This window comes from Panthera uncia, chromosome D2 (genome assembly GCF_023721935.1).
Source record: "Panthera uncia isolate 11264 chromosome D2, Puncia_PCG_1.0, whole genome shotgun sequence".
NCBI lineage: Eukaryota > Metazoa > Chordata > Mammalia > Carnivora > Felidae > Panthera > Panthera uncia.
Genome location: NC_064818.1, coordinates 11,068,369 through 11,084,503, shown reverse-complemented (window position 1 = coordinate 11,084,503; position 16,135 = coordinate 11,068,369). Strand labels below are relative to the sequence as shown.

Here is a 16,135-nt window from a genome sequence, read left to right as displayed (position 1 = left end):
GTTTTCATATGTAATTCTATTTATGTGTGATTCAAAAACATGAAATAGTTTTCATAGGTGGAGACCTGGAAATGGATATTTTAGGCTAAAGGAGGAAAAGCATGAGCAGGGGTAGGAGGATGCCAAAAAGGAGTGATTAAGGGGCTCCTGGGTGGCTCAGTCATTTAAAGCGTTCGACCTTGGCTCAGGTCACGATCTCACGGCTGGCGAGTTCCACGCCTGCATCAGGCTCTGTGCTGACAGTTCAGAGCCTGGAGCCTGCTTCAGATTCCGTGTCTCCCTCTCTCTGCCGCTCCCCTGCTCACACTCTGTCTCTTTCAAAAATAAATAATAAAACCTTAAATTTTTTTTTAAAAAAATGGAGTGGTTAGTTGCTATGCAGTTTTTATACAGCGATAAGAGATGAGCTGTGACTTACGTAGTCCCAGATAACCGGTTGCAGTTCAGTTAAGGTAATGGCATGTTTCAATAGGTTTTTTAAGTGGGTTAGGCAGATATATCTGTGGAAGCCAAATGGTTTGATGGGCACCTCAGTTGGAAACCTAATTGATTTCACACAGACTCTCCAGTGCCAACAAAGCCAGATGCCGTATGTGGTTATTCTGGAGAATTTTCTTCCCTTAAGGCCAGGTAGCTGTTAGGCAGAGGAGAACAGCGACCAATTTGTATTTTAAAAAGAAGAAAAGATACCCAACCATGCTGCTAGCTTAAGGTTTGTTATCCTTGTGAACGTACACATGTCCTCATCGAATTGGGGTTGTCTCTACGTGAAGAGTATTGCTAACCTTTCGCCTGCCCGCTTGGGGTACTGTTCTGGGCAGCCCAGGTAGACATTCAGACAGAAGCACTTTGAGTTAATTTCGCATGGGAAAGAAATGTGTGTGTAATGTGTAAGAGGTAGACAGACGTACATGCTGTGCTGGCCTTCTTAGTGTTACATTCTGATGTGGTCTCTTTTGAAGTCCTTATAATGGAAGGCATACAGCATAAGAGTGGTTTCCACAATTTACGAGCACACTGATTGTAAGGACAGAAGAGTCCCTTGTTTTAAAATATTTACTTACTTTGGGGAGAACGCAAGTCGGGGAGGGGCAGAGGTGGGGGCAGAGGATCCAAAGTGGGCTCTGTGCTGACAGCAGCGAGCCCGACGCGGGGCTACAGCTCAGGAACCACGAGATCATGACCCGAGCTGAAGTTGGATGCTCAACCCACTGAGCCACCCAGGTCCCCTGTGAAGTTTTCTCATATTGCAGTTTGAAAACTCAGATTTCTTGGTAACAGGACTTTAAAACATAAGAGATGGAGGACAAGATGATAGCTTGCAGATGTTTGTGGGTTGAGACTCTCACGCCTGAGGTTTCTAGAATGTAGTACTTTATTTCTTGTGCCTGCTGTTAGGAGTCACTTTGATATCCGGCCATTTAGTTGGTTTGTAACTAAAGAACAAGACCCTTTCTTTTTCACTGACTCAACTTTCTTTTTGGGAAGTGGGAACAAAGGCTTAACATAAATACTATGTTATGGTTTAGCTATTATAAAACATTCAAGGTTATTTGAAGAAACATTCATCTACATTAAGGAATACTTTTGGTGGTTCACTTAAATTTTCTTTTTACATTTATTTATTTTTGAGGGACACTGAGAGATAGAGCACAAGCGGGGGAGGGGCAGAGAGAGAAGGGAAGACACAGAAACAGAAGCAGGCTCCAGGCTCTGAGCTGTCAGCACAGAGCCCGACGCGGGGCTCGAACTCACAAACCGGGAGATCATGACCTAAGCTGAAGTCAGATGCTTAACTGACTGAGCCACCCAGGCGCCCCTTAGTGGTTCACAAGTTGGGCACCTGGGTGGCTCAGTCAGTTAAGCAGCCAGTTAAGCAGGTCATGATCTCATGGCTTGTGGGTTCGAGCCCCACATCAGCCTCTGCGATGACAATGCAGAGCCTGCGTGGGATTCTCTCTCTCCCTCCCTCTCTGCCTCCCTTCCACTCACACTCTCTTTCTCTGTCTCAAAATAAAATAAACTTAAAAAAATAAAAATAAAAGATAACAAGTTATAGTAATGATTCTGTTGCGTAAAATAACCAGATGATTTTTCCTCAGAACGAAACAAACATGATACTACAGAGCTTTGATTTGTATCGTTTCACATTTTTGTGAAAGGGGTAAACAATATTTTCTTCTCAGCTTTTCTATTACATCTATGTGTATTTTGAGGAGGAGAGGGGCAAAGAGAGAGAGAGAGAGGGAGAAGAGAAAGATGGGTCAGAAGAAAGTGGGTTGAGTCTGAGAGAGAATTACTTTTGTGGATTGTCTGTTCCTTTACTCCTGCTAATTCCTACTGTCTAGAAGAACATGTGTAACAGGCATGTCATGCTGTGGCCAGATGAAATTAGTGTGGCAAGATTAACACATTCCAAATTCATGTCTTTCCATGTCATTCCATTTTCAAGGGTCTTTAAAATAAATGCAAGCTGTTGTAGTGATCCATCCTTTTAACATTTTGATCAAATGAAGCATGAAACAGTTTAATAAATACATCCAGTGTATAAACTTTTGAATGTTACCAGAAACTACCTTTTCCTGAAAATACTAGAACATTTTGGATATTATGAACAGGTGCATAATTAATGATTTTTTAAGTGTATTTATTTTGAGAGAGAGAGCACGAGTGGGGCAAGGAGGGAGAGAGAGAGAGAGAGAGAGAGAGAGAGAGAGAGAGATAGGGAGGGAGAGAGAAAGAATCCCAAGTAGGGATTCTCTGTGCAGAACCGGATGCAGGGCTTGAACTCACACTATGAGATCATGACATGAGATGAAGTCAGACACTTAACCGATGGAGCCACGCAGGCACCCCTGATTTGTGATTTCAAACACTGTTTCTCCAGAGCAGACTCCATCCAAGAGTCAGCTTTAAGACATGAGTGGTACTCCTGAGTGCCACAGAGAAAAAGGACAGTATACAAAACTAATGACCATAGCTCCCTTATTTTGAGCTCTTGACATTGTGATACGCCTTTTTACTTACTTGTCTTTCACAGGAACTCCATGCGGATGGTGTAGTTGTTGTAATTCCTAAACCATTTTCCAGGGAAGGAAACCAAAGATTAGAAAAGTTAGCAGCTAGTAAGTAGTGAGGCCAGGATTATTGCTTAGGTGACTGTGTATAGAATCCAAGCTCTTAACTGTTTTAATATAGTCATTCTAAAGCAACTAACGGATGTGGGTCTGAAATCAGTCCAATGGTACATTGGGAACAGTTCTTGTAGATTCCTGAGAGCTATGTGTTACATATTTAGGAATTTTATGAGCTGATTTATAAACTTTGACTTCGAGACCAGTAATTATTAGAGTATTTGTGTCACAGAAATGGGCAAATGCTACCCATCAAGGCATTTTTCCCCCTGAGAAATTGGTTTACTAGCACACCATTTAATAACATGGTAGTCTATCCGCCCTGTTGGTATAGCTTCCAAACTCTCACAATTAAATGGATAAGAATGGAATAAATGCTTTGAGTAACAGATTTTTTCCCCATTGGCCTTTGTCTTGGTCCGATAAATTGCAGTTAATATAGTTAGACCCGAGAAAGTTAAATTTAAAAGAATTTTTCCTAATGTCATAGTAAAAGAGAAGTTGTTGCCTAGCCTCTAGTCTTTCATCTGGGCGTTTTGGAAAGGGAGCCCTTGTCCAGCTGACTGCAGACTGTGAAAGCAGTAGCTATGCCCAAATCTGGGTGTTTGCTTTGACGACCACTTGAGGTAGTCTGAGAAGGAATGGAAGGAAATTTGGGGGCATCAGAAGCCCTGAATGGGAGAATAGAGGAATCCAACGAAGGGAATTTCAGTTGGGATGAGCACTGGGTGTTGTATGGAAACCAATTTGACAATAAATTTCATATTAAACAAAGAAAAAATAAAGAACAGGGGTATGTGGGTGACTCAGTCAGTTAAGCATCTGACTCTTGATTTCGGCTCAGGCCATGATCTCACAGTTCATGGGATTGAGCCCCATGTCAGGCTCTAGGCAAATGGTGTGGAGCCTGCTTGGGATTCTCTTTCTCTCCCTCTCTCTCTACCCCTCCCCTACTGTGTCTTTCTTTCTCTCTCTCAAAAATGAGTAAATAATCTTAAAAAGAAGATAAGTAACAGGGAGGCCTGGGTGGCTCAGTTGGTTTAGTGTCCAACTTTGGCTCAGGTCATGATCTCACGGTTCATGTGTTTGAATTGGGCTCTCTGCTGTGAGTGCAGACCCCACTTTGGATCCTCTGTTTCTCTTTCTCTCTCTCTGCCTCTCTCTCTCTCTCTCTCTCGAAAATAGATTAACATTAAAAAAAAGATTTAGGGAGGAAGGAAGGAAAGATAGATAGATACATACATACATATATACATACATGGGTGCCAGGAAGGTTTGTGGGGTATGAGTAACCTTAGTGACCAAGATTATATGTTCATTTCATCCACAAAAGAATTTTAATTCTGGAACCCTGGTTCTCCATTTTCCTTGAAACCATCAAGTATCATTCTCTGATGATAAGAATCATTTTAATGGTAGTGATTCAATTTAATAAATATTTAGACATGAAAAATTGTAATTTTGATTCATTACATCAAGTTAGAATTGTCTTCCTAATGTTCGTTTTGTGAAGAAGACATTGTGTCACTTGCATGTACTGTTTAATGTATTCATAATGGTCTTCTGTTAGGAAAATCCTCCTCTGAGCCTCTTCCCAGACCCGGTTGGATTGCCCACTGGATCCTGCTTATCTAAAGCAAAAAGCATTCATGAACGATAATATACTTGCTCCTGATTGGGATAGTTGTCTCTAACTCGCCAGTCAGTTCTTACCCTGTTTTCTTCACCACCTTGATAGTTAAGCTTTTGGGATTTTCACAATTTATGGAGTTATTGATTGGAGTGGAAGTTTTAAGGGAAGGAAAGAGAAAGGGAAAATACACACTCCCCACCCCACTCCAAGACAGAGCAGAAGTCAAATTGCCACATCTCTAGTTAGAGGCCAAATATATATCCAACTTGAGTAAAACAAAATAACTGTCTTTTTTCTGGATGAAGAGAAGCCTGTGTAAATGGCTATTTTGTACCAATTCAGTTTTATATTTATTAACTTGGATAGTTTGAAGCAAGTATTATTCTGTGGTTTGTGTTTTTTATCAGCTGACTGCGCGGTAGGTTAGAAGAATGCTTGGAAGTCCAAGAAATCAGGATTTTTAATACTGCCTTGAAAAACTTGGTAATTGTGACTTTGGAAAAGTAACCTAACTTCTCTGTTTTTTTATCCACATAACAATAGTAATCATCCTTACCATGGATGACCACACAGGTTTCTGATATAGCTCTGAGTGCAGTGCCTAAGTGAGTAGGCACTCGGTACACCGTGGCTGTTGTTATCCATAAATTAAAATGTGGATTAAGTGTGAGCAGATTAGATAATGTATTTCAGTGATTGAGGAGCTGATAATAGAGAATTTATAAGTAATCTTTTTTTTTTTTTTTATGAAAGAAACTGAAGTTTAATAAAGTAAATTGGGTCCGACTGCTTGATGATGATGACGACAATGACAATGAAGGTGATGACAATGGCTTCTCTCCCTCTTTCCACACAGAATGTTCCCCCAGACCTCTCTATCTGCACTTTTGTGCTGGAACAGTCTCTCTCTGTCCGGGCCCTACAGGAGATGCTGGCTAACACAGTGGAGAAATCAGAAGGGGCAAGTACTTAATTTATGTATACTTAACGGTATTTTAATGAATGGTTTCTTTCATAGGTATTGGATATCTTCTTTTTGCTAAAGTAAGCCAATGTGTTTTACTTGTGATTTCCTGAAGTTTGACTTCCTGCTTTATCCAGCAGTCCTGTGATGTCTTAAAGAACTTAAAAAAAAAAATCCAACCTCAAGATGATGTGTGTCATTGAACCTCATGCTTATGTCTGTGGTTTAAAACAGAATCTTTCTTTTAGCATTTGTGTGTTTTCGTACATTTTCAGAGCTGTTATTGTTACCATTTTAATGAATTGCTTTATGCATGGCTATTTGTCATTAATCTTCATGTCATTTTCAAATGCCGCTAACCATGTTGACTATGTTCCAAGCTTCTTTATGGCAAGTAAAATTTCATGGCACTCTTCTATACTTTAAGAAATAAAATTAGGGTGATAGGGCTTTAGTCAGTCGGAGCTTTGCAAGCAGCTAATAATTTTCTTCTGAATATTGGAATTCTTATTCTGTCCCCTAATGAAGACATTTTTCTTTGTAGCATATTTGGCAATTTAAATTTTTTTTCCATGCTATAACTTGCTATGACTGATTTCTTCACTACTTTCAATTCTTAACCAATTCATTAAAGTTTAAAATTAAGCCAGAGGATGGATGGCCAAATTCTGGTTTCTTGTGGTTTTCTTGTTTGTTCATTTATTTATTTATGGTGCTATAATTACTGCAGTGTATAGTTTAAGAAAGTATACCATTTCCAGGACTGAAACTGAAAATTTTCTCTTGCCATTACTGTTCTATGTGTTACTGCTATTGTTTTTAATCATTGTTCCAGTTTAGATGAGTAAGAGCGTTGAAAAATAACACCTAGTTCTACAGAAAATGAATTATGATGTGATGCATTTTCATTAGCCTTGTAATTTTTAAAAATTTAGTATTACACAAAATTTAATTGGTTTGTGCATCAATTCTAAATTTGTTTTAAATGTTAATAGTATACCAGTAACTAGGGAGGACAAACTTTAGTGATTTGTGTTTGATGGTAGAATAAAAACTTACTTTACAAAAGGTCCAAGTGTATTATGTGTGTTTTAACTTTTTTGAGTTCATTTTTGGTTACAAAAGTTTGAAATTACTGTATTAAACTATATAAAGTTTTTTTTTTTTAATTCTGTTCTTTATTGCAAAGCTTTTAAAATAGGCTTACAGAGGAGTAAACCATTTCTCAGTTCAGTTAGGTTTGTTTCTACCTGGAATAACCTCTTCTGATTTTTAAACAGCACTGAAGCATGTCAGCTTTGAAATTCAAGTCTATTTTTAAAAGGAAAAATCATTTTTCTTTTGCCTCAGCATCTAGGAAAGTATATTTTTATATTTTTACTTATATATTACGTATGTAGTATATTATCTTTTTACTTATATTTGTAGATACCAGCTTATATATATTATATATAAGTAATGTATATGTATAATTAATATAATATAGTATAGTATATTTTTACTTATCTTTGTAGATACCAGCTTATGATGAAAGGGTCATAAATTTAAATTTTATGTTGCTAAACTCATTTTTCTAAATTTAACATATTTGAAACGATGTCTTATCCCTCCCAAATCATGGGGTTAGACTAGGTTAGCTCTAAATTTTCTGCGTGTATAGGAAGTATTGGAACTACCATTTTAGAAGTTATGTGTTTAAGGTATTTATTAGAATTTCTGTACCCCCACCTAATAATTTTATTTAGCTGTATTTTATTTTGAATTGTTCCCCCTCTGCAGGTTTCTCTCCATTTCTAAGGTAGCAATTTATGTGATTTGTGAAACACCATGTTTTAAAGATCAGCGTAGCTGCCATAAGGCGTTAATTCAAAAGTATAAATTGAGAAAAATTTGCTATAGGAAAGGGACCCATTTCATTGACCTGAGTGTCAATTTTAGATGAGCAACTTTTAGGAGGAAACCACTGTCCTCCCCTCAAGGGGATCCTATATTTTGTAGGAAGAAAGACTCTTCCAGACCACAGAGAAGTTTTGATGATACCCTGAAGTGATACTCAGAATATTTAACAACTAATTTGGCACAGGTATCATTTTCTCAGAGTGGACCCCAGCTATAATGCTAGAGGCTAAGTCCTGGAGAGACTTGGGGGTGGTCCCAGTGATTTGGGGGTATTCTGGGGTAGCCCTGGAATTTTCAGAGTTAGGGAACACTCAGGATTTGGTACCATGACTATTTACCAAGAAGGATAGAAATTCTCCATGTTATCAACCATCTAATGATGATAATACAAGCTAAATGGCATGTCTGATTGATCACATTTGATAGGTGGATGTTTCTGGCACTTGTAGGAATCAAGTCTTTTGGATTCCAAGGGTACCCATAGCCTCATAACTAACTAGTTCTACTTTGAATTCATTATAGGAATCTATGGCAAATCCTTTTGTCAAGCAAATTATCATCTCCAACTTCATAAACTGTGCAGATTTGCTTAAGGAAAGACCCACTGTTACCAGGAGGAAGTATGTCAACAGAGTAATGCTGATTTTTCCCATAATCAACAGAGCCTTGTTCTTTTTCTAAAAAATAATTCTTTCTAAATTCCTTATGTGATTCAGTAAATTGCATAATACCATTTAATGTCCAAAATGCTGTCATACGCACATAGCAATCTGAACGCACTTGAAGATAAGGAAAAAAATTTCCATCTAAAGCCATCCTTTTTCATTTTCGCTCATATTCTTGAATCTCTCTGAATAAATGCATGGTTTTCATAAAGCTTCAGGAAACTAGCAAGAAATTCCCAACATCATTTGTGCCAAAACAAATCATGAAAATTACTGATAGCAAAAGGGTATGTGTAAGATGAAACAGGGCAAAAATATTACCTAACTTGTGAAGGTTTGATTCCACAGAGTTGCTTATTGTGACTATTTGTAAAAGAAGTAATATTTTTGTGGCACAAGAGCATTCTGAGGGATTTTATCTAAAGGGATTTTCTGAAGTATCTGTTTAATAAAAAAAATGTGTAATAAGACAGACCTAGATCATGTATTTATCCATTGACTATCATTCAGCTTTTTATTCTTATTCAAAGCATATCGATATTAAATAAACTAAGACCTGTTGATCTGAGTAGCTGCTCATAGAGCCTTTAACGTTTTGAGGCTGGAGATAAAATATGTAAAACAAGAAAAGGAAAATGATCGCTGGAGCAGTGCCCATCCCTGGGCTTCTGTACATGTACATCCTCGCTTCTGTTGCTCCTTCTGTCCTTCTCCTGGGTCTATAACTTGTCTGTTTGTCAATCCACATCTGTCAATGTCTTCTCACAGTTCAGATTTATTTTGCAGGCTGGTGGTATAGCACAGGGCCAGTAGCAGGGCTTCATAGAATTAGAGAAATATTTTAGAATACCACTCAGCTACGTATCCTTCTGTGGCTTTGGGGAAGGTAAGTCTTTGCCATCAGGTTTGGTGGTTATTACATTATGGTGCGTGTAGACTGTTTAGCGTACATTTAACAGTGGCTATTGATATTCTTTTACTTATTCTTTTTCTCATCCCTGTGTACTCCCTTGGGAGAACTGGTACTAATTTCTTACTGCCTTTTCCCTGGACTTGGCCTATTCTTTGCAATCGTGGTTAGTCTGGCTCTGGGTCCCTCTTCCTCCGACATTCCGACCCCCCATAGTTCTGCCAGTATACTGATGGCACAATTATGTTAAACTGGAGTCTGTGATAGCATTCGCTACGTGTGTTGTGGTTAGTACAGTTTAATGAGTTAGGTGATCTTACGCTTCTGGCTATTTTATTATACCGTTGTTAATTCACAAACATTTTTAATGAATACTTTCTCCATACAGTTGTACTTGTTTAATGTATACTTTAAGGATTCCATTTCACAGGAGAACAGACAGGAACTTTCCATATAGAATAGTGGAAAGAGAAAAAAAACAAAAACAAAAAGCAACTAAGAACAACCCCGAGATGATCTTACCAGTCAAAGGTTTAAAGTAGTTATTGCAACTATGTTCAATGAAATAGAAGTTTCAAATACTTAACATTGAAGAATTATTCAGAGGAACCAACTGGAATGTCTAGACCTGAAAACCACAATATCTGAAAAGATCACCTAGCTAGCATGTGGTAGGGCTGGGGCACAAATCTCTATCCTTTGGGCTCCTGAAGTCTATGCTTTTAAGCTCTTTACTATGGAATATCCATGTAATAAGAGCAGTGGCAGAGCCCGAGGTGGTATCACTGTTAAATCAGCGGGAAGAAAAGGGATGGACCCCATGGAAGGCTCTGGGAAGATAGAGTCTGAGAGATGAGGAGAACCGGGAGAAAATAGTCACAGAAGCCACATATATTGGTTTCTGTGGCTGCTGTGACAAATTACCATGCACCGGATAGCTTGAGACACCATAAATTCATTCCAATTCTTGAGGTCACACATCTACATTTATTCTCAGTGGGCTGCAGTCAAGGTGTCGGCAGGACTGCAGTCCCTGTAGGACTCTGGGGAAGAATCTGTTTCCTTGCCTTGTCTAGTTCACGTTTTTCATCTGTGGCCAATCCTCTATCTTCAAAACCAGCCACATGTATCATGTAACATACTTACAGATTCTGGGGATTAGGATATGGATGTCTTTGGGGTACCATTATTCAGCCTGCTACTTCTGTGATGTCGTTGGAAGATGTTGTTAAGATCAGATGAAAATCAGAGAAACCTAGTTGGATAAGGACTGAAAAATATCCTTTTTTGCAAACCGATCAGTGTCCATTTCAGTCTATCTTATATAAACGTACCAATTCATATTGAAGACATATTTAAAATATTTAAGACATATTTAAAAGACTGTATTCTCTGAAGAGTTTTTTGAGTTTTTAATATTAATTGGGCATTCCAAAAGTAGATCTTAATGTTTGTTTTATATCCTTATTCTTGTATTTTGGTATATGCTCAGTGCACTGCATATAAAAGACTTATTTTTTCAAACTATCGGGCAGGTCAGAAATTAAAAGAGCTCATGTTGTGTCCACCCTGGTTGAGTTTTATTTCCATATTGATTTTTTTCCTTTTGCTTTCCTCTTCATTAAAGTGGTTTAGGATAGTGTGGTGGAAAGATGAAGGGTTAACAAACCATGCTTATGGTTCATATGAGGTAGATTGTGTTCTGTACATGTTTAAAAATGAGTTTCTCAGATTGCTAAGCTAGTGACTCATTGGAAAAAAAGTGAAGTTGACTTAAACCCTTGATGTTCATTAATTTTAAATATGTTACTGCTCTGCATCTCCTAAGTCTTTATTAAAACACAGAATGAAATGGATGATTAGTATTACACTTTTAAATAGTGTCATGGCAGTAGATGCTGAAGAGACCAGATCCAAAGACTGGACCAAGATACTTTTCAGTACAGAAAAATAATACCACACTCACAATTTTTATTTTTATTATTTTTAATTTTTTTAATGTTTATTTGTTTTTGAGAGAGAGAGACAGAGTGTGAGCAGGAGGGTGGGGGAAAGCTGACAGAGGGAGACACAGAATCCAAAGCAGGTTCCAGGCTCTGAGCTGTCAGCACAGAGCCTGACATGGGGCTCAAACTCACAGGCTGCAAAATCATGACCTGAGCCGAAGTCAGACTCTTAAACAGCTGAGCCATCCAGGCGCCCCACAATTTTTATTTTTGCTTCAGCATGATGCCTGCCTGGAATATGGTAGGGAATAAATAAATTTTATAAATATAGAGAAATATATATGTCTTCATTTGTTTATTTACTTGCTTGATTAATGGTATGTTAAAAGTAACTTCTTTGACATTAGCTATAGCAACTTCTTTCTAGATATGTCTCCTGAGGCTAGGGAAACAAAAGCAAAACTAAACTGTTGGGACTACATCAAAATAAAAAGCTTCTGCACAGCAAAGGAAACAATCAACAAAACTTAAAGGCAAGCTATGGAAATGGAAAAGATATTTGCAAATGCCATATCCAATAAAGGGCTAGTTTCCAAAATATATAAAGAACTTATATGATTCCACACCTAAAAAACAAATAATCCAATTAAAAAATGGGCAGAAGACATGAACAGACATTTCTCCAAAGAAGACATACAGATGGCTAAATGTATAAAAGATGAAAAGGTGCTCACCATCATTTATCATCAGAGAAATGCTAACCAAAACCACAATGAGATATATCACCTCACACCTGTCAGAATGGCTAAAATCAAAAACTCAAGAAACAAGTGTTGGCAAGAATGTGGAACAAAAGGAACCCTTGTGTACCTGCTGGTGGGAATACCAACTGGTATAGCCAGTAAGGAAAATAGTGTGGAGATTCTTTCAAAAGTTAAAAATAGATCTACCTGTTATCCAGCAATCACACTACTGGGTATGTACCCAAAGAATGCAAAAACACTAATTCAAAGGGATACATGCACCCCTCTGTGTTTGTAGCAACATTATTTACAGTAGCCAAGATATGGAAACAGTAGAAGTGTCCATCAATACATGAATAGATAAAGACGATGTGATACACACACACACACTCTCTCACACACACACACACAAACAGTGTGGTGGAAAGATGAAGGGTTAACAAACCATGCTTGGGGTTCATATGATATAGATTGTGTTCTGTACATTTTGTGTGTGTGTGTGTGTGTGTGTGTGTGTAGGAATATTATTTAGCCATAAAAAAGAATGAAATCTTGCCATTACAGTGACAGGGATGGAGCCTAGAGCCAAATAAGAAGACATGCAGATGGCCAACAAGCACATGGAAAGAGGCTCAACATCACTGGTCATTCAGGAAATACAAATAATCAAAACCACAATGAGATACCATTGCATGCCCGTTAAGATGTCCACCATCAAAAAGACAAGAGATCACAAACGCTGGCGAAAATGTGGAGAAAAGGAAATTCTTGTACACTGTTGGTGGGATTGTAACTTGGTGCAACCACTGTGGAAAAAAGTGTGGAGAGTCCTCTAAAAATAGAACTACCATATGATTCAGCAGTTCACCTTCTGAGAATATATCCAAAGGTAACAAAATCAATAACTTGAAAAGATATCGGCACCCATTTTCACTGCAGCATTATCTACAACAGCTAAGACATGAAAACAACCTAAGCATCCACTGATGGATGAATAGGTAAAGAAGTTGTGGTACGTGTGAGTGTGTGTGTATGTGTATAATAGGATATTATTCATCCATAAAAAAGAATGAAATCTTGCCATTTGCAACAGCATGGATGGAAATTGAGGACGTTATGTTAAGTGAGATAAGTCAGACAGAGACGAATACTGTATGACTCACTCATATGTGGAATCTACAAAGACAAAATAAAAACACAGTCATAGAAAAAGATCAGATTTGTGTTTTCCAGAGATGGGATGAGGGAGAACTGGAGGAAGGTGGTCAAAAGATAACAATTTCCTGGGAGTTCTGGGGAGCTTAATTGGTTGAATCCAACTCTTGATTTCGGATTAGGTCATGATCTCACGATTGTGAGTTCAGACCCAAAGTTGGGCTTCTCGTTGGGCTCAGTGCTGGGCATGGAGCCTGCCTAAAGATTCTCTCTCTCCCTTTCACTCTGCCCTTCCCCTGCTCATGCACACACGCTCTCTTTCTCTCTTAAAAAATTACATTTTTGGGGCCATCACCACATATACACGTACACACAACACATATATACATACACACACCACACACACAGACACCCACACACAATTTCTAGTGGTAAGATAAATAGGTCCTGGGGCTGTAATGTGCCGTATGGTGGCTAGTTAACTGTGCAACTATGGCGTATATATAGGAAAGTTGTTAAGAGAGTAAATCCTAAGGGTTGTCATCACACAGAAAATTTTTTTCTTTTTTTACTTTCTTTTGTTATTGTATCTATGTTGAGATGATGAATGCTAACTAAACTTATTGCAATAACCATTTCATAATTTGTGTAAATCAAACCATTGTGCTGAACACCTAAAACTTCTACTACAGTGATGTATATCAATTAATATCTCAATAAAGCCAGAAGGGGGAAAATGTAATTAGTGCCTGCCCATGCATGCAATATAAAAATACACTTAAAATTTTTTTTGGATGTTTATTTATTTTTGAGACAGAACACTAGTGGGGGAAGGACAGAGAGAGAGGGAGACACAGAATTTGAAGCAGGCTCCAGGCTCTGAACTGTCAGCACAGAGCCTGACATAGGGCTTGAACTCATGACCCGTGAGATCACGATCTGAGCTGAAGCCAGACGCTTAACTGACTGAGCCACCCAGGTGCCCCCAAATACACTTAAATTTAAGTTAAAATTTATTTTTTTTATTTAAATTAAAAAAAATTTTTTTTTAACATTTATTTATTTTTGAGACAGAGAGAGACAGAGCATGAGCAGGGGAGGGTCAGAGAGAGAGGGAGACACAGAATCTGAAACAGGCTCCAGGCTCTGAGCTGCCAGCCCAGAGCCTAACGCAGGGCTCGAACTCACGGACTGTGAGATCATGACCTGAGCTGAAGTCGGCCGCTTAACCGACTGAGCCACCCAGGCGCCCCATTTTAAGTTAAAATTTAAATTGCAGCACCATTTCAATCTTTTATTCTCATAACAGTAATGTAGAAGAGTATTGAGTGCGAATATTCTCTTCATAATCCTCTTTTGCCCTGAAGATCACTTTGCTCTAAGATGGGTCTATAGCCATCTGGAATGTCACGTATAAATATATTTTTCCATAAACTGGATCACATTACAGACTATTGTGTCACCTTTTACAACTGAATCATATATGGTTTTGAAAAAAATGACACACCAAAAAAATGACACACGGGCCTATGGTCCAGTTGTAATTGATCAGGGGTCTGGCTCGGGTTTTCTGTTGTTCTCTCCCTTTGTTGTCTCTGTTTGCTTGGTTCTTAGACTAGTTTCCCTTGGGATTACAACACGGCTGTAGCGATTTCAGACATGATACCTCTATTTAACATCTTCCTTAGGCAGGCAAATGAGCTGACTTTCTGTATTTTTGTGCATGACAATGAAGCAACCTCCCAGTAGACTTTCTCTCATGCACATTGCTGCATACTTATGACTGTGGTATTTATTGGGGAACTGTGGTCAACACAGCTGGTTCCGAGCATAGGGAGGGAGAGAAGAAAGGTACATCCTACAAAATTAGGTTCTGTTTTTGGAAGAAGGAAGACAATTGCATGTGTAAATAAACATGGGATAATTTCTAACGTTGTTTGCTACAGCACATAGCAGACACGGAGTTAACATCCTTATGGCTTCATTGGAAATATTGACTTATAGTTGAGGTTCTCCAGAATCTAGAGCCAAGCAAGTTAAATCTTTATCTAGGAAAAGAGATCAAAGTCTCTGCTTCATTTGTATCCAGAGTTCAGAGATGGAAAAGCCATATCCTTTTCTGCCCGACTGATTCACGCTGCATTCATTCCATGAAAGGGTAGTGAGTTGCTGTCGTGAATTCTGGGCTGCAGATTCAGAGATAAATAAGAATGACTCTTTGCTCTCAAGAAATTGAGTGATCTAATAGTGACGAGAACATTTTCTCAATGAGTACAGAGGAAGGAGCCTCTACTCACTTTTCCAGCACTGTTCCCCTATACATAATCCTATATTACACCATAAATGGCTGATGTCCTCAATAGGTAAAAACTGTGGAAAGCTTAGTGGATTGGTCTGTTTATATTGAAGACAATTTGATGTTATTATTTGTATTGAAACTTCAATTCCCAAATAGCTACTATAACTTAACATTTTCTTTCAAGAGGCTGACTTCTTTTTATCTTGCTGTCCGGGAACATCCATTTGTTCGGGAACAAATACTGTTTTGGGAATGGAGTTATAATGCAAATAAATGAACAAATCACCAGCTTTTTGTGGTCATTAGCCAGCATCTTGTCTAAAGCCTCTGTACATAGCCATGTACCTGTCTTTCATCTGTGAACTTGGTGCAGTGATTTAAAAGATGAATCTGATTATAATCTAAAGGGCTGAGCCACAATTATTTATCTGTCACTTTTGTGAATGTGGATGTTTGTCTGTGGTTAAAATGTACATCTTCTTTCTGTAGACATTTTCTGTTCTGTCTTTCTGTGTCAAGAAAGACTACTTTCTACTCCGAAGCTAAGGATACTGCATACTTCTATGTATTTGAATGATGTGGTTTCCAAAGACTCCAGCATCAAACTCAATAAGGAGGCCAATTTAATCCACATATAATTGAATCACAGTGGCTCAGTTATGCACTGTTTTAGATTATGAATCTTGAATGTATAGATTATTTTATTTGATTACTCTCATTCAATTTGGGCATCTTCCTCAATTTTTTGTGCGTTTAAAAGTTTAAAAATATTTTTCACATGGAAACA

The 16,135-nt window shown here is 38.1% G+C and overlaps 1 protein-coding gene across 2 annotated transcripts in view; it reads left to right on the top strand.

The window, feature by feature from the left end:
• The window catches only part of RYR2 (ryanodine receptor 2), a 754,822-nt gene that overhangs the window by 260,421 nt on the left and 478,266 nt on the right, over window positions 1–16,135 (top strand). The window contains exon 3 of one of the 2 annotated variants that reach the window (XM_049646095.1): window positions 5,624–5,728. The exons of the other annotated variant lie outside the window; for it this stretch is intronic. Within the exon in view, the coding sequence (XP_049502052.1) occupies window positions 5,624–5,728 (105 nt within the window). The remainder of the gene's footprint in view (window positions 1–5,623; window positions 5,729–16,135) is intronic. 2 annotated transcript variants of the gene reach the window in all.